At 34.8% G+C, this 23,996-nt stretch overlaps 2 protein-coding genes across 5 annotated transcripts in view; one reads left to right on the forward strand and one right to left on the reverse strand.

The window, feature by feature from the left end:
- LOC137002447 (dynein light chain Tctex-type 5-B) overlaps positions 1-23,996 on the reverse strand; it is a 72,225-nt gene that overhangs the window by 45,841 nt on the left and 2,388 nt on the right. For 2 of the 4 annotated variants that reach the window (XM_067362089.1, XM_067362088.1), the window contains exon 2: positions 22,036-22,191. The gene's annotated coding sequence lies outside the window, so the exon portion shown is untranslated. Of the gene's footprint in view, positions 1-6,092; positions 6,302-18,222; positions 18,714-22,035; positions 22,192-23,996 lie in introns of those variants that run through there. The other 2 variants (XM_067362090.1, XM_067362091.1) reach the window with 2 other exon arrangements.
- Positions 19,744-23,970, forward strand: ankrd45 (ankyrin repeat domain 45). Its single transcript, XM_067362092.1, has 5 exons — positions 19,744-20,194; positions 22,027-22,194; positions 22,267-22,361; positions 22,462-22,600; positions 23,919-23,970. The coding sequence occupies exons 1-5, from the start codon at positions 19,957-19,959 to the stop codon at positions 23,948-23,950; spliced, it is 672 nt and encodes a 223-aa protein (XP_067218193.1). The 5' UTR covers positions 19,744-19,956; the 3' UTR covers positions 23,951-23,970.

A 23,996-nucleotide genomic window follows, 5' to 3' on the forward strand; every position in this document is an offset into this window, starting at 1 on the left:
AAACAAACACACTCCACATGTGTACCCCATTCATACTCGTACCTGAATCCCACACACAGCATGATTAATGATGACAGCAGCTGAAGCGACACCCCCCAAATCACATCAAGAGCAAACTCTCTTTGGGACAGATTTAATCTACTTTGACAGTGGGTCTGTAGCAAGTCTGACTGTCAGGCCATGAGTGTGTGCAATGTAGGGATCTGCAGTCTAAAAGAGCTGACCTTTAACATTTCACCCCCGAACCCTGGCAGCTGTCTGTGAAGCCAGTTCAGAGCTGCCCCATCTGTCACTGACCTCCTGGAGGTGCAGGGGGAGGGATGTGTCTTTATTTCATTAGGCGGAAAGAGAAGAATGCCATTCTCTTCGTTAGTGTACTTGTTTGTTATATAGTGTGATACAAATAGATAGATAGATAGACTGGATGGATGGATGGAAGGAAGGATGGATAGATGGATGGATATTTTCACAACAGTTATGTATACTGGATGGATGGATGGATGGATGGATGGATGGATGGATGGATGGATGGATGGATGGATGGATGGATGGATGGATGGATGGATGGATGGATGGATGGATGGATGGATTTTTCAAAACAGTTATTTATACTGGATGGATGGATGGATGGATGGATGGATGTTTTCACAACAGTTATATATATATTGGATGGATGGATGGATGGATATTTTCACAACAGTTATACTGGATGGACAGATGGATGGATGGATGGATGGATGGATGGATGGATGGATGGATGGATGGATGGATGGAAGGATGGATGGATGTTTTCACAACAGTTATTTATACTGGATGGATGGATGGATGGATGGATGGATGGATGGATGGATGGATGGATGGATGGATGGATGGAAGGATGGATGGATGTTTTCACAACAGTTATTTATACTGGATGGATGGATGGAAGGATGGATGGATGGATGGATGTTTTCACAACAGTTATTTATACTGGATGGATGGATGGATGGATGGATGGATGGATGGATGGATGGATGGACAGATGTTTTCACAAGAGTTATATATATACTGCATGGATGGATTAATGGATGGATGGATGAATGGATGGATGGATGGATGGATGGATGGATGGATGGATGGATGGATGGATGGATGGACGGACAGATGTGTTCACAAGAGTTATATATACTGGATGGATGGAAAGATGGAAGGATGGATGAATGGATGGATGGATGTTTTCACAACAGTTATATATACTGGATTGATGGATTGATGGATTGATGGATGAATTGATGGATGGATGGATGGATGGATGGATGGATGGATGGATGGATGGATGGATGGACAGATGTTTTCAGAAGAGTTATATATACTGGATGGATGGACAGATGTTTTCACAAGAGTTATATATACTGGATGGATGGATGGATGGAAGGATGGATGGATGTTTTCACAACAGTTATTTATACTGGATGGATGGATGGATGGATGGATGGATGGATGGATGGATGGATGGATGGATGGATGGATGGATGGATGGATGGGCAGACACTCAGTCAGACAGACAGACTTACACACAATATATAATATGTAAATATACTACATCATTACAAACACAAAAGCAGAGTTTTCAGGCAAATTATAAAGTGAAAAGTGAACCTTGATATCCCGCCAAGGCACTAATCAAAAGATCCAGATCATGCCTACAAAAATTATCCCAAATTTCCTTATCCCAGACCTACTTCTAAAATCACATTACATAAACTGATTTGTGCACAAAAAAAGTTGAATACAGAAGGGGGTTAAACTTGATTATTTAAAGCTGTACTACACAAAGACTCAATTGAGAAGTACCTCTCTGAGCTCCATAAATCCCTCATGCTAACTGCGGTCGAAGGAAGCTTAGAGTGAACTCTCACTGGAGGTAACATAAGACGGCACATTTTCTGAGAAGCAGCACACACACAGGGCATAAGGAAATGCAATTTCTAGTTGATGCATCAGTGTGTCATACTCAAAGAATACAGTGAATGAATGGAGGCCAGTCCAGCAAACGAATGCATTCACTGACACATCAATGGCCATTGATACACATGAGAATTTGAGTGACTTTTAACACACTTAAAACAATGTCAGTCTCACAAGACATTACAAGTGAAACGCCACTAATCAGAAATATGCTTGTGGCAATTAGTCATTTCTGAGATCACACAGTATAAACAGTAGACGTTAATGTGCCCAAGGCTGTTAGCGTTCTGCTTGGTTGAGAGCCGGAAGTGACTCTTTAAGGTGTGTAGAAATCTCTTTCATAGCCGTGAGATCAGAAGGGGAGGGAAAGAGCTCTGGGAGCCGTGGGCGGTTGTGAAACGCCAGGAGAACACTTGCCATGACGCACGGCGGCTGCTGTCATAGACAGGATCAGCTCGGGCTCTGCAAAGACAAGGTGTGAGAGGAAACCCCGTTCTGGGATCGCTGTCTAGCTTGTGTGGGTGGTATGGTGCCTGCTGTTGCCTTGGAAACAAAGATGATCCGACTGCTACAGTGTTCCCATCCTGTTCACACATGCAGTGTGCATGCAAGCATAGATGCATACACATATACGTAATAAATAGTGTCTTTATCTTTACTGTAGCCAAAAGGAGTGTCTGTTTGCTGTATCCATGCACTTTACTTCACTGTATTGTTTGAGTAATAATCGGCACTCATTTATGTCCGTGAGATGCACTTTGACAAGGTATGGTAAAAGTCATTTGGCTTCGAGTGTTTACAAGGTTCCCGGGGCTCCGTTGACACTGATAAGACAACAAACAAACATGTGACTAAATTGAATATGCTTTCTAAAAGATACTGAATGTAATCTACACACATTTACTTTCATCAGTTCCCTTTTATTGCTATCATTACAGCCTTGATTCCTCTTACACAAATAGAGGAGACATTCAGTAAGTTTCAGATGAAATATAAAACCATTCAAACGTGATCATTTGCACATAAAGTAGGCTTCATTTAAAGAGCTAGTTCACCCAGATATGAAAATTGTGTCATCATTTACTCATCCTCATGTTGCTTCAAAACCTGTATGACTTTCTTTCTACTGTGAAAACAAAAGAAAATTTAAAAAAAACTATATACACTGTAAACTCTAACGCTCAAAATACTTAATTGGTTTGATCAGACAAAATTAAATTAAACAAATTAGTTTAGTTAAATGAACTAAATGTGTATCTAGAACTTTCTTTTTCTTTTGAGTTTACAGAACTGATATATTTTAAGTAAACTGAACTGTTTCATTGTTTTGAGTTGTATGAACTCATTTCTTTTCATTTAGACTAACTTACGTTTAACTGAAACTGGGCCGGGATTTTTTATTTCCCAACATGTTTTGCCCGTGGCACTCGAAAGGGAGAGTAAATGCTAAAATTAAGTGTTTTATATAATGTTTTTTTTTTGTGAAAGATGATAAGGGAGATTTAGTAGTTATTAATGTTTTGTCATGCTAATTTAGTTTCTGTTAATGTGGGTTTTGGGAGAGTTACTATCATTGTGACAAGTGGCACATGCTGCTTGGTTTGAGAGCAGGTAAGTTACATGTTTTAAGTAGCTGTACTCATTCAGTAAGAGATATACCATGCTATTGTTAACATGTTAACAAATTAGCAAGTTGGCATTTTCTGAATTAGTTTGTTATAGCTAGCAAAATATTTACATTGAGATAACCTGATAATTTTAAGTTGTATGAATTAGTGTACTCGAATAGTTAAAGTTTAGAAAAATAAAAATGTATGAGTACAAAATCAAAATCTTACTAAGGGGGTGCATTTACACGACACAATTTTCAACTAAAAACATAACTTTCTTATGCGTTTAGGTTGTTCATTTACACGGGTGCCTGAAAACGCAAACTTTTGAAAACAAGTTTCAAAGTACGTTTTTGAAACAGTTTCCATGTAAACAACAAAAATGCAAATCTGTGAAAATGATGATGTCATGCACATGCATATTACGTTCAGATTCTGACAGCAGAATACAGCATTTTAAGTCGTTTTTGCGGATCTGTGTAAATAGGGATCATTTTGATAATGGTGTTGTCTGTACGCGAAAAACTGAAAAGGAAAACTTCTTCGTTTTAAGCATATCGTTGTCATGTAAACGTACTCTTAAACTTTGTGTTTCTTAACTTAAATTTTTTTTTGAGTACTGACAACTTATTAGGGTTTACAGTGATGTAAATAACTCATTTGATTTGCAAGAACTCAAAATAAAAAAGTTAATTAACTAAAACATTTATGTTAATTGCTATCAAAATGTATGAGTTAGCTAACTCAGTACTTCAAGTTAGGAGCAATTAACATGCATGAGTACTACAAACTCAAAACTTGATAGTTCTGCTTACTTAAAATTAGGAAGATCATAACTCAAATTTGATATAATCGATTACCTAAATTTTTTTGAGTTAGCCCAACTTATTCAGGTTTATGGTGTACACCGACCATTTTTTTTTTCAATTACAGTTAATAAGGTATGTAAATGCATTATAGCATCATAAAACGTAAGTCTTCTGAAGCCATATGATAGCATTAATGACCATATGTAAGTTGCTATTCATTGAAAACATTCAAATCTAGCTCTTTTTGGCATGTTCTTTTGGCTCAAATCTTTCAATGAATCATTTGATGGAGAAAAAGACCTGAAATAATGCATCTTTCATTTTCATTGTAAGCTATTCCTTTAAACTCTTTTGCAATTTATCATTCTGTCTAGCCAAAAGTTTTCTAACATTGTATGACACGTTTTCCACTAATAATCTATAACCCTGATTGCTCTGATTAAGATAATGCTCTTGCTGTGTGTTATGGTTTCAGTGCAATGTTGCCATCAGCTATTATTTTACTCAAATACTTAACTGGAGCTAAGCTCCCATTTATTTTTACTTCTGGTTGCTGAGCCCAACTAAACAGGCAAAGTGTCATTCGGTAAGCTCCTTTTAAATGTGTTGGGTAATTCATACAGGCTTGTTTATTTGTTTCTTTTGTAACCAGAACAAAGTGTGATTATTCAAGTCTACAGAATGATCTGAATTTGTGATGATTTCAGACTTGACAAAGAATAACAACAAACTGCACCACCATGACGAACATCAAAATATGTTGATTTCATTCTCTCGACCCCAAAACCACAAATGACACTTCTCTAGTAGTGTCTGAAATATCTTGTGGTTGCGTCTGGTGTTGCAAACATGCACACAAAAGGTGTTAATCTTAAATATATGTGTAAAAACTGAAAACAAGCCTAACCTAACTGCGTCAAGTGGCTGTTTTGTTTGTGCTAACATAACTGACATTTCTCAAGAGATTTATGCCGCATTTATGTAATCACTCAGTCTTTTCTGAGTACTGAGGCAGGTACATCTATGTAGAGCAAGTCAACAAACAACAAGCAGACCACATCTGACATATTTTTAGACAGTTTTGCTAGCAATTTTATTAATTTTACTTAAAGGGGTTGTTGATTATGATTTCACTTTTTTTAACTTTAGTGTGTAATGTTGCTTTTTAGCATAAACAACATCTGCAGAGTTATGATGCTCAATGCAAGGGAGATATTTTCTTTTACAGAAATCGATTTTTAGTCAGCGCCAATAACATAGTGGTTAGTGCGCCGACATATGGCGCAAATGCGTTCATGGCAACCCAAGTTCGATTCCCGTCTCAAGGTCCTTTGGCCCCTTCTCTCTGCCCAATGATTTCCTGTCTGCTCTCTACTGTCCTCTATGATTAGAGGCACAAAAAGCCCATGAATATAACTTTTTAAAAAAAGAAATCGCTTTTTAAGGACAAATGGCTGGTAGGGACTACAACAAGCTTCTTCCCGAGTTGGTGACATCACAAACTCCAAAGTTTACATAAACCCGCCCCCGAGAACATGCAACAGTAACCTCACTCTTAGAGAGTGTTGTAGTAGAGTGCTGTTGCCATGTCTTCATTTTACACCGGACTGCTTCACAAACAAGGGTCAATTCAACGGTGGATTTATACAAAAGATGAACATGACGACACATGCTAGTCGATGAGTTGAATCAACTCCACAGCAACTACATAAATTTATCCACTAACCATTCAGAAACATTCCAAAAGTCGTAACTTCTTCCTGAGTCTCTCCATCAGTGTCGACTCTGGTTTGAACAATGTAAGGCTGAACACCGTTACTGACAATCCTCATTTTGGCTGTGTGAGATTCTCCAGCTTTGTTGTTGTTGAGCAACCGAAGCACGAGCTGTCAAAGCTCCGCCCTCTTCTGGAAAGTGGGCTGGGAGCAGCAGCTCATTTGCATTTAAAGGGACACACACAAAAACTGCATGTTTTTGCTCACACCCAAAAAGAGGCAAATTTGACAAGCTATAATAAATGATCTGTAGAGTATTTTGAGCTGAAACTTCACAGACACATTCTGGGGACATCTTGTGAAAGGGGCATAATAGGTCCCCTTTAATAAATACGCATTATCATCATGATCATTAGTTTTAAATGAGTATGCCAAGCCAATTGACAAAATAAAGCAATGAATTGAGTTAGAACACTTAACCCTATCACCACATTTGAATACATTAGAAGCATCAACCAAATGAAATACTGTTGGAAAAACCCCATAAAGAGGGAATATAGGACAACCATAATCAGGACAAGCACAAGTTTTGCTGCCTGCCACCCAGATAATTAGCCACCCAGGAGGCAGATCTGCTACTGCCCGTCAAGCTACAAAAAACAGCTGTATGTCCTCAACTCAGCAGGACAAAAAGACATTAGGAACTCTAACCTGAAATCTAGAGCAACTCACAAACTCCCAAATGGAGAGGAAGACTTTCACCAGTATCGGTGAGAGTATATTGAGCTTGTTATCGAACCCTAGAGGCAAATGTTCACATAATATGTTCTGTGAGGGAAAGTGTTTGTGCCATTAAAAATTGCTGAGAGAGGATCAAGGGTGGAGCAAACATTGGTCAATTATTCTCTCTCTTAAATCTTTAGAAATGTCTACACTCATTCTTTCTTGCAGATAATCAATCCTCATGCCATAAATGTATCCTTTAGGATAGTAGAGGTAGACAGAATCGGAATAGGATTTTATTCAGGCACAAACTTGCATCATGTTGAACTAAAATCTCTTATATCTCATCTAAGAATGGCAGTTCTGCAAATCCAATACAATATACCACAAATTATTTCTGGATTTGCTAAATAAGGAAAGCAGAATATTTATTTCAATGTGTCGTTATGCTTTTTTTTTTTTTTTTTTGTTATATTTAATTGTATTTTTTATTAGTACTATTATTAAAATCACATAATGTTATCGTCATGTGTCATTGCTACGCCCAGACAAAATTTGCTGCCTTTTTATTGAATTTCTGCACCAATTTTGTTCTGCAAAATGGATTTAAAGCAAAAACCTACATTATGTGTGGGCCTAGACATTTGTGCACAAACAGGAAGTGTTGGTTGTTATGATTAAAGGAAACCCAGCTAAACAACTGCAGACTGATTAATACCCATATCTGTCTATATATGGTACTGTTTGATTGATTTTTGAATGATCATATTGTGCATATTGAGGGAGAACATATAAGGTCATAGCCTACTTTATGAAAGCATTATGGTTTTATTACTCAAGATCCAAATATTTAGCAATGGCATTTTCCTTCAAGGAAGGATCTTTACATTTCTCTTAACCAAAATGTATTTTCCACCAAACCCAGGATAACTTTCACTCTAAAATGAAAGAAAGATACAGACGCATAGAGTGAAAATAAAAAAGAACACAAGAGGAAACAGATTAGCATAACCACAAAACCCTTCTTGCACAGGCACCAGCACACATAACAATGTTCAGTAAACAACTCTCCTTAGCTAACAAAGTCAGAGGTGCAACTGTGCAAACTGCATCAGAAATCACCGGTACAACCTTGTGACCACATATGCCTTATTCTATAGGCATCTATAGGCATCTCAACTTATGAAATCTTAAAACTTGGTGACAAAGGCAAAGAGTTTGTTGGGTACTTTTCTCTGCAGGGTATTATTACAGTGCAGCAGAACTCAGAAGTACACAATAGAAGAGAACGTCATGTGCTGACGACAAACAATGGCACTCAATTGTCCTAAGTTCTGCTTTTGTTTATATACCCAAAGCTGTTCCTTGGATCGTCATTGAAAGCTGATGTAAGAGGGGTTATGCATGACTTTAAAGGAAGAAATACAGATCAAGGTCAATGCTACAATTCAGTTTTGACCTTTTGTCTTATTAAGTTGTTGATGCAGTCGATAAGTCATGCTGTCTCATTGCGCTGTCAATGTAAAGGTTACAGGTTACAATCAAGAGAAGAAATCAACCTATAAGTAGTATAATGTGTGTAAAAGAGATTTTTAAATGTGTCTAGCTCCAGAGGGACCGTCCCTGCATCCCTGCAATCAGCATGAGTGTCAGTTTGGTTAAAAAGAATCTGTTAAATGACAAGAAACAAAGTTACACAGAAGAGAACAAAGGGATTTGGTTTGCTGTTATTTTGTGTGATAGTCAAAGTCATTCACTTGATTAGAAAGAATGTTTACATGAAATTTCATGCAACTTGTCTAAGGCTATTGTTTGGTTATGCAGCCATAAAACACTATTAAATTATCATACAAACAGTCCATGATTTGTGGACTATATTGCATGATTTGCATCTGAAGCCATACGATAACAATAACTAACTAACAAAAGTTATTCAAATGTTGTATTTAAAGGTGAAATGTGAATGCAATCAGTGGATGAATTTTTTTTTTTTTTTTTTATTAATTAAGAATTTTCATTTTGTGTGTTCCTATTTTCAGTTTTCATGAGTGCCATTTAAGGAATATACTAAAAGCACATGTCATGCATAACTATTAAAATAGATAAATAAAATAAAATAAAATAATAAAAAAAAATAATAAAATAGGATGGATGGATAGATCTTTCAGATGAGCTTTCAGATTCAAAATAAAATAAAATGATGGATGGATGGATGGATAGATAGATGAGCTTTCAGATGCAAAATAAAATGTAAAATCAAATCAAATAAAATAAAATTGGATGGATGGATGGATGGATGGATGAGCTTTCAGATGCAAAATAAAATAAAATGAAATAAAAAAATAAAATGGATGGATGGATGGATACACAGATAGATAGATCAGCTTTCAGATGCAAAATAAAATTAAATTAAATGGATGGATGGATGGATGGATGGATGGATGGATGGATGGATGGATGGATGGATGGATGGATGGATGGATGGATGGATGGATGGATGGATGGATGGATGGATGGATAGATGAGCTTTCAGATGCAAAATAAAATGTAAAATCAAATCAAATAAAATAAAATTGGATGGATGGATGGATGGATGGATGGATGAGCTTTCAGATGCAAAATAAAATGTAAAATCAAATAAAATAAAATAAAATTGGATGGATGGATGGATGGATAGATAGATGAGCTTTCAGATGCAAAATAAAATGTAAAATCAAATCAAATAAAATAAAATTGGATGGATGGATGGATGGATGAGCTTTCAGATGCAAAATAAAATAAAATAAAATAAAAAAAATAAAATGGATGGATGGATGGATACACAGATAGATAGATCAGCTTTCAGATGCAAAATAAAATTAAATGGATGGATGGATGGATGGATGGATGGATGGATGGATGGATGGATGGATGGATGGATGGATGGATGGATGGATGGATAGATGAGCTTTCAGATGCAAAATAAAATGTAAAATAAAATAAAATAAAATAAAAAAATAAAATTGGATGGATGGATGGATGAGCTTTCAGATGCAAAATAAAATTAAATGGATGGATGGATGGATGGATGGATGGATGGATGGATGGATGGATGGATGGATGGATGGATGGATGGATGGATGGATGGATGGATGGATGGATAGATGAGCTTTCAGATGCAAAATAAAATGTAAAATAAAATAAAATAAAATAAAAAAATAAAATTGGATGGATGGATGGATGGATGGATGAGCTTTCAGATGCAAAATAAAATTAAATGGATGGATGGATGGATGGATGGATGGATGGATGGATGGATGGATGGATGGATGGATGGATGGATGGATGGATGGATAGATAGATTGATGAGCTTTCAGATGCAAAATAAAATACAAAATAATAAAAATAAAATAAATGTACCAGAATGTGCTAGAAGAAAAAGATGGCAGAATGCAGAACTCCCCTGACTCCATAATGTTCTCTCTCCTCTTCTGGCAGAGCTCAATGAAGCAATGTTTGAGATGTGGGGCACTGGACCTCACCCAAACACACATCAAGGTGATGAATCTGTGCCCACTGCAGCTGGAATGCAGCACTGCCTAATGACAGTCAATGGAGCAGGGAACAACAAAAATCATCAAAATCTGCTTGTGTATTATCATCATGATGGCAGTTGTTGTTGTCAAGTATGTGCCATAAACACCACCTACAATATGAGCATGTGTAAAAGTAATCTTAAGTATCTTGTCATCACTTAGGCCTGTAAAATTTGTTTTTTTGGTCATATTGCTGCTGCTTAAATATAACTTTTACCAGCTGAATGTTTTTGAATAAGAAACTTAGATCACATAAAAGCATAATCTTCATAATGAGACCGCAGGTGTAGCTCACCTCTGATTTCACTGGAAAGAAATGTTTATGTATGTCAACCGTGTTACACAGTTAGCTGAACGCACAACCCATTTATAGATGCATCCTGTGGAAATGTCTCTCAACATAGACACCTGTGTTCGTGAAACACAATGTTTGTTTACGGCCCCTTTGCTATCAGCATTATTTGTGTACTGTTGTTTCCTTGCGTTGGATTGTTTCTATGCAGCATGGCCTTTTTCTGATATGTCAGCTTCCTGTTGACTTTTGTGGTTAACATACTCACTGCAAAGTGAGATCATCATCATTCAAGACTAAAATAGCAGAAGTGTTTTTCCAACCACTTTCTTTTCCATCGAACAGGTCACATGGTTTGAACTTGTGAGGGTTGCAGACATGTTAAATCATAACTAGTGTCAACTACTTCCACGACTAACTGATTCTAGACTGATTTGATGTGATGTTTTACTTTGTGTAACACTCAAACACATTCATATTCTGAATATTTCTTAAGCAGGTCTCAAGAAAATCTGACCTGGAACATGAATGCCATAGATCTGTTAACATTTTATGAGTGACCTTGAAAATGCACAATCTTAAAGGGTTAGTTCACCCAAAAACGAAAATTATATTAATGACTCACCCTCATGTCGTTCCAAACCCATAAGACCTCCGTTCATCTTCAGAACACAGTTTAAGATATTTTATATTTAGTCCGAGAGCTTTCTGTCCCTCCATTGAAAATGTATGTACGGTAGACTGTCCATGTCCAGAAAGGTAATAAAAACATCATCAAAGTAGTCCATGTGACATCAGTGGGTTAGTTAGAAGTTTTTGAAGCATCGAAAATATATTTTGGTCCAAAAATGACAAAAACTACGACTTTATTCAGCATTGTCTTCTCTTCCGGGTCTGTTGTCAATCCGGGTTCACAACACCGCAGTGACGCTGCTGACGTGTTATCCGGTGCGCCCGAGCTTCGTTTACAGTCTGAGGGAGATGCACGCTGTATTCAAGCTATTCTACATTGTTTGTATTTTGGCATTGCTATATTTTTTTAAATGGTGCGTAAGTGTCGCATGTCGCGGATGTACTAATCGCCAAAAACAACGACGTAAAAGTGCATTACCAATGCTGACAGATGAAAGGATTCAATGGAATCAATTCAATGGAATCAATTTAATGGAATCAATTCAATGGAAAGGATTCCAGAAGAGAATACAATGCTGAATAAAGTCGTAGTTTTTGTTATTTTTGGACCAAAATGTATTTTCGACTCTTAAAAACTTCTAACTAACCCACTGATGTCACATGGACTACTTTGATGATGTTTTATTACCTTTCTGGACATGGACAGTATACCGTACATACATTTTCAATGGAGGGACAGAAAGCTCTCGGACTAAATATAAAATATCTTAAACTGTGTTCCGAAGATGAACGGAGGTCTTACGGGTTTGGAATGACATGAGGGTGAGTCATTAATGACATAATTTTCATTTTTTGGTGAACTAACCCTTTAAAGCGGAACTTTGCGAAGCTCCCCCTACAGGTTCCTTCAGTGAATCACACTGTTGTAAATACTCCAAGTGTAGCTCTGGACTACAACAACTACAACGCTCACCAGCGCAGTAGTTTTGCAAATACAGTACAAGAAATCTCGAAATTTTCGAAATTGTCTTATAAAGACATAATATATACATTGTTTTTGAATTATGTAAAACATTTTGTCACTCTCAAGTAAACGTGAACATGAGGCGAGATTGTGTCGGGTTGGTGCAGCTCAACATGCAAGTGCTGTTTTCTGGTGTAGACGTGCCAGAGGGGGTTAGTGCACGCCTCAAACACACCATTACAAGTCAATTAACCATCTTAAAAAACTATTTATGAAGGTAAAAAAAGTTACTTAGTTCTGCTTTAAAGTCCCCCTGTAGTGAATAATTTTATCCCTTAAAACTCATCTTTGATCACCAAAATGTGGGGGGAAAAATTTGTCATGCCTTAAAGGAACACAAAAAAACTCATTTTTTTTGAAAATAGGCTCATTTTCCAACTCCCCTAGAGTTAAACAGTTGAGTTTTACCGTTTTCAAATCCATTCAGCCGTTCTCCGGTTCTGGCGGTACCACTTTTAGCATAGCTTAGCATAGATCATTGAATCTGATTAGACCGTTAGCATCGCGCTTAAAAATGACCAAAGAGTTTTGATATTTTTCCTATTTAAAACTTGACTCTTCTGTAGTTAAATCGTGTACTAAGACCGACAGAAAATGAAAAGTTGAGATTTTCTAGGCTGATATGGCTAGGAACTATACTCTCATTCCAGCGTAATAATCAAGGAACTTTGCTGCCGTATCATGGCTGCAGCAGCGCAATGATATTCGAAAACGGTAAAACTCAACTGTTTAACTTTAGGGGAGTTGGAAAATGAGCCTATTTTCAAAAAAAGTGGAGTGTTCCTTTAATATAGCTTGAATATAACTCTACACCCTTGTCTCATTTAATATACGTGAATCAATGAATATGCAAATTACCCCGCCCCCCACTCGCTTACGCCAGCTCTGAGATGAACTCGCTCAATTGAGTGAGGTAAACGCTACACAATGGTAGACTTTTGCTTGATTATGTTATCAAACAGCTAATAACGTGTTGCTAATGTTGCACAAACCATGTCCCCATTGACCATGTCAGAGTCAGACAGCTGCCTTCTAACAATCAGCATCCTTACAAATGCTTTGAATTCAGAACGTCAGTGGAGAAAGGCATATAGTTAAAGGTGCCATCGAACGTTTTTTTACAAGATGTAATATAAGTCTAAGGTGTCCCCTGAATGTGTCTGTGAAGTTTCAGCTCAAAATACCCCATAGATTTTTTTTTATTCATTTTTTTAACTGCCTATTTTGAGGCATAATTAGAAATGCGCAGATTCAGGCTGCGGCCCCTTTAATCGCTCACACTCTCCGCCCCCCTCCCGAGCTCTCGACTCTATCACTGCATAAACAAAGTTCACACAGCTAATATAACCCTCAAAATGGATATTTACAAAGTGTTCGTCATGCAGCATGTCTAATCGCGTAAGTACAGTGTTTATTTGGATGTTTACATTTGATTCTGAATGAGTTTGATAGTGCTCTGTGGCTAAAGCTAACATTACACACTGTTGGAGAGATTTATAAAGAATGAAGTTGTGTTTATGCATTATACAGACTGCAAGTGTTTAAAAATGAAAATAGCAACGGCTCTTGTCTCCGTGAATATAGTAACATATATAAGAAGGAGGAAACAATGGAGTTTGAGACTCACTGTATGTCATTTCCATGTACTGAACTCTTGTTATTCAACTATGCCGAGGTAAATTCAATTTTCAATTCGATGGCACCTTTAAAGACAAAATAATCAACAATGGTGTTGACTGATGAGTTTGCACATGGTTTGTCTTAAAGCATATGAAAAAACACCACATAGACATATAAACAACATTAAAAACTTGATTTTCACCACTGGGGGTCTATATGACAACTTTTCGATAAGAAACCTTCAAAATTCAAACTTACATGTAAACTCAAATTTTATCACCAATTTAAATAAAATTCAGATATTTATTGTGGACTTTTAGTGTTTGATTACAGGAATACATATTATGGTGATTAAGACAATGCAAATCATAGTAGGACAAAGACTGAAAAACTGTAACTAAAGTCATCGCATCACCAAAACCAGAGTGATGATCAAGAGATAACGAGGTGCATACCCAGAGAATTTCCTACCCTATTGAAAGGCATCACAGGGTATGACTCTGAGTTATTGGGTTATGACAAATCAAAATCTCATGTGATACATTAGAAAGACTTTCTTTGTTAAGTACATATCCTATTTTTAGAAATTGTGGTTTGAAGAACTGCCATAGAAACACACACACACACACACACACACACACACACACACACACACACACACACACACACACACATATACATATACATATACATATATATTATATATATATATATAAATATATAAATATATTGCGATTAATTATGATTAATTGGTTTGACAGCACTCATTTTTAAAAAGTAAATTAATACTTTTATTCAGTAAGGATGCATTAAACTGACAGTGACAGACATTTACGTATAATGTTACAAAAACTTTTTTTTTTGTACTTTTTGTACTTTTTGTACTTTTTTACTTTCTAGAATCATGAAAATAAGATGTATCATGGTTTCCACAAATATATTATTGCTAATAATAAGAAATGTTTCTTGATTAAATGATTTCTGAAAGATCAGGTGACACGGAAGAGTACTGGAGTAATGCCATCACAGGAATAAATTACACTTTCAAATGTATTCAAATAAAAAATTGTGATAATATATCACAATATTAATGTTTTATTGTATTTTTAACCAAATAAATGCGGCCTTGGTGAGTATGAGAGACTTCCTTCAAAAACAGACCTCATTGACATTGACAGTAATGTATATCCATCTATCATCCTCATCACATATACCACCATTCAGACCAACAACTTGATTTTAGACTTGATGTAACTCATGTTATTGGACTTTTTAAATCATACCTAACAATTCTCACTCCTAAACCACACACATAGTACTATTATTCAGTCATAATGTCATTCCAAACATAACAATCATAGAAAAAGCAAGATATATGGGTGAGTGTAACAGCCGGACTGGTTGGATCACAGCCTTTAAAGTATAAAATGCTTTAAAGAATGTGAAAACTCAGCATGCAAAGCGGTTAAACCTGTACTCCTTAAACAGGTGTGGCTAAAGTTTCAGGAAGAGAGGAAATCCAACATTATGAGTCGTCAGAAACAAACATAAAGACTGAAACTTCCCCATCATCAGCCTTACAGCTTAAAGAAATAGCATTTCTCTTGGGATCTCTCGCAGTGGAAGACGTCACTTAGACGTCAGGCTGTAATCCAGCGCAGAGAAGTCACTGTAAAGCGGCGGACATCACTGGATTCTCAGGACCCGAAAGCCTTTTACTCATTTCCTGAGCCCAGTCTTCTAGCGGGGTTATTTTTAGTGCGCCGTGATTCAGCCATAAGTGCAGTTTGCAGAATTCAGGTCAAGCTGAACCCGATTACTAATTTCAAGGCAGAAACGTAAAACAGACACGGAAGAACGAGGAATATGGCGTCAGAAACAGATTATTTTAGATTAATAGGGCAGAAGGTCAGCGCTTCGTTTAGGATGAGGCGAAATGAACGTTTTTTTCATCCCTGATCGAAGGCCTTTCGTTTATACGCTCTTTACTGCTTTAGCCTAAATTACATTCTCGGACAGATTGGCAGAAATGGAGCTGGGCGACTCTAATAAGATGATGTAATGGACTTACACAGCAATACAAGACTGTGTTGATTCTCAATCCACTATGATTAGCCTTGGGACCAAGCTGGTCAATGTTAACGCATAATTAAAACATTCATCGGTTACAAAAGCAGAGTCCGGGACAAAGGAGGGCTGATGTAAGCAGCCGCAACCTACATAAATGCAAAGGCCTACTGTATTTTAGCCACAAGTGTTTGCTATATTATGGCACCTATCAGTGAAATCTCTGAGGCTTCTGCCCTAGGCATATTAGTTCTCCTTAGACAAGCACAGATGTTGTTTTGGCGTTTCAGAGAAGTGAAGCATGACTGCACAGGCTTTAACGGCTCTTAGGACAGATGCTGACAGTCCACACTTTAAATGGTGAAAACAGCCAGACGTGTATTTGTCTCACCATAACTTAGAGAATTTGAAACGGTTAAGTGGTCTACTGAACTAGTATTTAAAAATGACTAGTGTATAAGTATAGTGTATATGGACAGGTATAAAATAAAATAAAATGAAATAAACCCTGCAATGCACTTTCCGTGACAATATAGGACTACAGGTTTAGAGAATGGATAAAATAAAATAAAATAAAATAAAATAAAATAAAATAAAATAAAATAAAATAAAATAAAATAAAATAAAATAAAATAAAATAAAATAAAATAAAATAAAATATTAAACCCCGCAATGCACTTTGCATGACACTATAGGACTAGAGTGGTTTAGAGAATGGATAAAATAATAAAATAAAATAAAATAAAATAAAATAAAATAAAATAAAATAAAATAAAATAAAATAAAATAAAATAAAATAAAATAAAATAAATCAAATCCTGCAATGCACTTTCCATGACAATATAGGACTACAGGTTTAGACAATGGATAAAATAAAAAATAAAAAAAAATAATAATAATAATTAAAAAAAAACTTAAAATAAAATAAACCCTGTAATACAATTTGCATGACACTACAGTGGTTTAGAGAATAAAATAAAATGAAATAAAATAAAATAAAATAAAATAAAATAAAATAAAATAAAATAAAATAAAATAAAATAAAATAAAATAAAATAAAATATTAAACCCCGCAATGCACTTTGCATGACACTATAGGACTAGAGTGGTTTAGAGAATGGATAAAATAATAAAATAAAATAAAATAAAATAAAATAAAATAAAATAAAATAAAATAAAATAAAATAAAATAAAATAAAATAAAATAAAATAAAATAAAATAAAATAAAATAAATCCTGCAATGCACTTTCCATGACAATATAGGACTACAGGTTTAGACAATGGATAAAATAAAAAATAAAAAAAAATAATAATAATAATTAAAAAAAAACTTAAAATAAAATAAACCCTGTAATACAATTTGCATGACACTACAGTGGTTTAGAGAATAAAATAAAATGAAATAAAATAAAATAAAATAAAATAAAATAAAATAAAATAAAATAAAATAAAATAAAATAAAATAAAATAAAATAAAAAATAAAATAAAATAAGGTTTAGTAAGGAAAAAATAAGGACTACAGGTTTAGAGATAAAACAAAACAAAACAAAACAAAATAAACCCTGCAATGCACTTTGCGTGACAGGTATAAATAAAATAAAATAAAATAAAATAAAATAAAATAAAATAAAATAAAATAAAATAAAATAAAATAAAATAAAATAAAATAAAATAAAAAATCCTGCAATGCACTTTCCATGACAATATAGGACTACAGGTTTAGACAATGGATAATAAAATAAAATAAAATAAAATAAACCCTGCAATGCACTTTGCGTGACAGTTATAAATAAAATAAAATAAAATAAAATAAAATAAAATAAAATAAAATAAAATAAAATAAAATAAAATAAAATAAAATAAAATAAGATAAAATAAATAAAATGAAACCCTGCAATGCACTTTCCGCGACACTATAGGACTATAGTGGTTTAGAGAATGGATAAATAAAATAAAATAAAATAAAATAAAATAAAATAAAATAAAATAAAATAAAATAAAATAAAATAAAATAAAATAAAATAAAATAAAATAAAATAAAATAAAATAAAATAAAAAATAAAATGCGCGACACTATAGAAATATAGTGGTTTAGATAATAGATATATTAATGATTTAATAATGATATAAATAAAATGAAATAAAAAAGTTTTCACTAGACCGCTATGGCACACAGAAATGTAATATCACACCAGTCTTCCATACCTCTCTCTCAGGCATGGCTGACATATCTCTGTGTTTGATTGTGCAATTCCTATTCCTCCGCTTGCCTGCTCCCAATTTTCCTATAATTACAGACCCACATCATAAAACGTTTCCTGCTTTGGCCTAAAATAGAGCAACTGGAAATACAGTCATGTCATTCATTGAACACACACGTGCTACAAATAGCCTTCAAATACAGAGCAGGACTTATGAGCAGGTCAGGAGTGGACACTTGAAAGCAGAGCGATGAGTCTGAACCTCTGACACGGATCCATTCATTCCACATTCTTTACACTCCACCATCAACTCACACTCTCTCTGTAATGTGATCCTTAATTCCATGCCTTGAGCAATGCAACTGTCAGTGTAGCAAGACACAATGTCACTTATATCCGAAAGTAAATGATGCTTCTCCTGTAGAGTGAATTCCCTGTTTCATATCGTCTAATGATCTGATGCTATTGAGTTGAGGTAACCCAGAACTGCAATAGCCATCAGATGGTGAAACTAGTCATTACTTTTTAACAATAAATGTTCCGGGTTTTACTTCCATGAGGAAGTTCTTGTTTGTTGGAATGTACAATGTCATTACGTGTTGACAAACGTAAATAGGCACTCTTACAAATTTCCCTGTGTGACTATCAGTTGACTTTCCATTGCTTATTATCATGAGAGAAATAACCAGAGCATCATATGATTATTTTTTCCCTTTTAAATGAAATATCACAAATTTACCACAAGAAATGTCCCTATTCCTCATTATTTCCCCTCTTCCTCTCATTGAAAAACACTGTGTAAATACTAAATGAAGTGGAATCAAAATAAAGGACTTAAAATACATATTTTATCTTGATTATGATCTTCCTTCTCAGTATCAGTCAGATGAGAGTGTAAACCACCCTATTCATTTCCTTCTGTGTAATGATCCAAGTCTGTTCTGTGTACATAAATATTCCTGGCTGAGATTGCAGCTAATGGTTTTACTTTCTAATTTGATAATTACATTACTCAACAGACACAAATAAGTGTTTATGCAACTATTTTCTTCTTCTTCTTCTTCTTGGGATAATAAAAATAAAATAAAATAAAATAAAAAAAACCTTGCAATGAACTTTCCGTGACACTATAGGACTATAGTGGTTTAGAGAATGTATAAAATAAAATAAAATAAATAAATAAATAAATAATAAATAAAATAAAATAAACCCTGCAATGCACTTTCTGCGACACTATAGGAATGTAGTGGTTTAGTAAATGATAAATAAAATAAAATAAAATAAAATAAAAAAAACCTTGCAATGAACTTTCCGTGACACAATAGGACTATGTGGTTTAGAGAATGTATAAAATAAAATAAAATAAAATAAAATATAGTGGTTTAGAGAATGGATAGTAATAAAATAAAATAAAATAAAATAAATATAATATAATAAACCTTGAAATGCACTTTCTGCGACTAGGACTATAGTGGTTTAGAATAAAATAAAATACATTCTTCTTCTTCTTCTTCGGATCTTCTTTTATGACAGGCCGGTATCAACCATGGACATATAATAAACATTTTTTTAACATGTTTATTAGGTATCAACTAGAGCAGCTGATTCTCAGCTCTTCTGATTTCATAAATCAAGCAACAGCAGCATCTAGTGGCCAAAGAAAACAATGACCAAAATGACTGCCCGGTTGCCATAGAGACACGTCAAGCACAACAACATCACTCTTCCGCTAGTCATAATGCGGTCAGCTGAGGAGAAAACTGTACTTTTATGTGTTTTAGATGATGATGTAGAGGGACTTAAGCGTCTTTTGGAAAGCAAGAGGGACTCCGATACTCAGGAATCGGAGAATATTTTGTGGGAAAAAGATGAGCTGGGACGAAATGCGCTGTTTACTGCGTGTATGTTGGGACGGAGCGGCATCGTGCGCGAGCTAGTGCAGAACGGCGCTGACGTCAATGAATTCACAGCGCGCGGTAATTAGCGATGAAAGTTAATTACTTCGTTAAAAAAGTACTATAGCATGGCTAAGTGAACTCCTGCAGTAAAGGTGTTTGTAGATTGAATTACTCTTATGTGCCCGACTGAAAAACCTAAACAACTACTAAAACTAATCTGGTTTGCCCTCTCTGACCTGAGTTAAAGGGTTAGTTTATCCAAAAATTTAAATTATCCCATGATTTTTACTCACCCTCAAGCCATCCTAGGTTATTAGGGTGACCAGACGTCCATTTTCCACACATATCTTAAGTATATCACGTGATGAAGGTACACTCAGATATGAATAAAAATAAAATAAAATAAATAATTCACGTGCAAGTTACTTTGTGCTTAAAATGAGTGCAGAATAATAGTTAAAAGTTAAAACAGTTATAATTTCTGTATACAGTAGCCTAAAAACAGCTTGTGAAAATTAAAAATTTAAATGCAAAATGTTAAAAAAAAAATTGTTAAATGGCGTTTTATTTGTCTTATCATCTTATGTCATTTTGTAAAGTCATACTTATGTTATAACAAGTATACTGTTTTGAACTGCTTTTACAATGCTTTTATTAATCATGTAATAGTTTTTTGGTGAACTGTATTAAAACCAGAGCAAAAATCCTAATAATGAAAATAAATCATAATAATTATTAATGTAATAATATAAGGAACCCACAATAATTAAAAACAAAAACATTAAAAAATTTATTGTTCCTGTTTTTTAATAAATAGATAATAACATATTCGATTTTGGTGATATTTTGACCACTCAAATAGGAAATGACCCCGGTTTCCATATCAGAAATCTGGTCACCTTATCCTAGGAGTATATCATAACTATCTTCATTTAGATGAACACAATTGGAGATATATTCAAAAATATCCTTGCTCTCCAAAGATTTATAACGGTAGTGAATGGGGGGCGTGTTTTGAAACCATAAATAAATGCATCCATCTATCATAAATATAATCACTATGGCTCCAGAGGGTTAATAAAGGCCCTCAAAAGCGCGGCGGTGGGTTTTGTAAGAAAAAATATACATAAATAAAACTTTATTACTTAAAATAACTACCTTATTTCGTCATGCATCTGCCGCAGATCGGTGCGTACGGCCGTCTGCCAGAAGCTAGTTATTTTACTTTGTAAAGTTTTAAATATGGATATTTTTTCTTACAAAAACACATCACTTCACTTCAGAAGGCCTTTATTAACCCTCTGGAGCCATATTGATTATATTTATGATGGATGGATGCATTTATTTTGGGCTTCAAAACTTAACCCCCATTCACTGCCATTATAAATCTTTGGAGAGCCAGGATATTTTTAAATATATCTCCGATTGTGTTCGTCTAAAAAGAAGATAGTCATATACACCTGGCTTGAGGGTGAATAAATCATGGGATAATTTTCATTTTTGGGTGAACTATCCGTTTAAGATGGTTTCAAACAAACAAAAAAGCTGCTGAAAACCCCTTTAAAACCAGCTTGACCTAGCTGGGAGAACTGCAAAACCAGCTTACACTCTTAAAAATATAAGTTCTTTGTTAGTATCTATGATTTTAATGAAGAATGTAACATCCATTGACCCTTTCCATTGCAACAAAAGGTTATTTAAAGTGAAAAAGGTTCTTCTGATTATTAAAATGTTCTTTTAAGAACTGGTTTACTGAAGTTTTGGGGGATCCCAACATGGTTCTTCTATGGCATTGCCACAGAAATTCACTTTATTTTTAAGAGTGCAGGTTTCTTCACCATTAATGGACAGTATAAGATGTTGTAGCGAAGAACAATTTGTCAAAAAATAATCAGTATTGTTCACTGTAGGCTACTCACCATTGCATTGTTCTGCCATGTGGGGTCAGCTGGACACTTTGAAAACTTTGGTTGAGCTCAATGCTGATTTTCAAGCTATCAATTTCCGTGGAGAGAAAGCTGTTGATGTGGCCTGGCGTTATGACAAACTGGACTGCGCAGAGTATCTGGCATGGGCTGGTGAGAAAGTGAAATATTTCAGCACATAAAATCTTGTTGTGATTTATGCAGATTATATTTTTCTCCCAACAGAGGCCAAACAAAGTTTGCAAGCATTAATACAAGAAGTCAGAGACATTATAGCTGATCAAGAGAAAGTTCAAGGAAAGCTCAGTAAGGAGGACAAGGTAATTCATTATTCATTGAATCCATAGTGAAATAGTCAAACATTTTTAGCTAACCCAAAAGTACACATTGTCTAATCACTGTTTGTGTGTTTGCTAATAGAACGTGTGTATAAACACCTGTTCGGCAAAATCAGACTGGATACACAAAACCAAAACTGCAACAATTCAAGACTTTACTGAACAGAAGAAGCACCTCGAAGAAGTACTGGCACCGATTCTGCTCAAGCTTAACACACAATGTGAGTATCTGATTTATATGATTTGGATATAAGCTAACAAACAGTTCATAATTGTTTTATAATTTTCATTGACCCCAGTAGCCTAAACTCTAAAAAAAAATGCTGGGTTAAAAACAACCCAAGTTGGGTTGAACATGGACAAACCCAGCGGTTGGGTTCAATTTTTGCCCAACATGCTGGGAGATTTTATGTAACTCAACTATTGTTTAAAAATGACAATATGGCTGGCTTAAAATGAACCTAAAATTAAAAATCAGACACATTATTACTAGAGGCAACAATAATAATCAAAAGGTGAACATTAAAGGGTTAGTTCACCCAAAAATGAAAATTCTGTCATTTATTACTCACCCTCATGTCACAGCCGTAGGACCTTCGTTAATCTTCGGAACACAAATTAAGATATTTTTGATGAAATCCGATGACTCTGTGAGGCCTCCATAGGGAGCAATGACAATTCCTCTCTCAAGATCCATTAATGTACTAAAAACATATTTAAATCAGTTCATGTGAGTACAGTGGTTCAATATTAATATTATAAAGCGACGAGAATATTTTTGGTGCACCAAAAAAAACTAAATAACAACTTATTTAGTGATGGCCGATTTCAAAACGCTGCTTCAGGAAGATTCAGAGCATTATGAATCTTTTGTGTCGAATCATGATTCAGATCGCTTGTCAAACCGCAAAACCGCTGAAATTTTGGCGCTCCGAATAGCAGATTCGACACAAAAGATTCATAACGCTCCGAAGCTTCCTGAAGCAGTGTTTTGAAATCGGCCATCACTAAATAAGTCGTTATTTTGTTTTTTGCCGCACCAAAAATATTCTCTTCACTTTATTATAATTATATTGAACCATTATACTCACATGAACCGATTTAAATATGTTTTTAATACCTTTATGGATCTTGAGAGAGGAAATGTCATTACTCCCTATGGAGGCCTCACGGAGCCATCGGATTTCATCAAAAATATCTTAATTTGTGTTCCGAAGATTAACAAAGGTCTTACGGGTGTGGAACGGCATGAGGGTGAGTAATTAATGACAGAATTTTCATTTTTTGGGTGAATTAACCCTTTAAGGCAATTTAATAAATGTTTTTTTTTTTTTTTTTTACTTTGGGTTCATTTTAAGCAAGCATTACAGTACACAATATTTGAGTTAAATAAAACTGCCCAGCAGGTTGGGCAAACATTTAACCCAGCATTTTTTAGAGTTGTACATTTCTGCCAAATATGCATTTATTCTCTCTAGATATTCTTGTCCTTTACTTTTTGTTCCCTAAATGAAGTTTTTGTGTCTTGTTTATTTACAGCTGAAGCCACAACGAAGACAAGAAAGCACTAGAACTACACTGCAAAGAGGCATTAATATGATGTTGTTCAATAACAAC

This window comes from Chanodichthys erythropterus, chromosome 16 (assembly GCF_024489055.1).
Source record: "Chanodichthys erythropterus isolate Z2021 chromosome 16, ASM2448905v1, whole genome shotgun sequence".
Lineage (NCBI taxonomy): Eukaryota > Metazoa > Chordata > Actinopteri > Cypriniformes > Xenocyprididae > Chanodichthys > Chanodichthys erythropterus.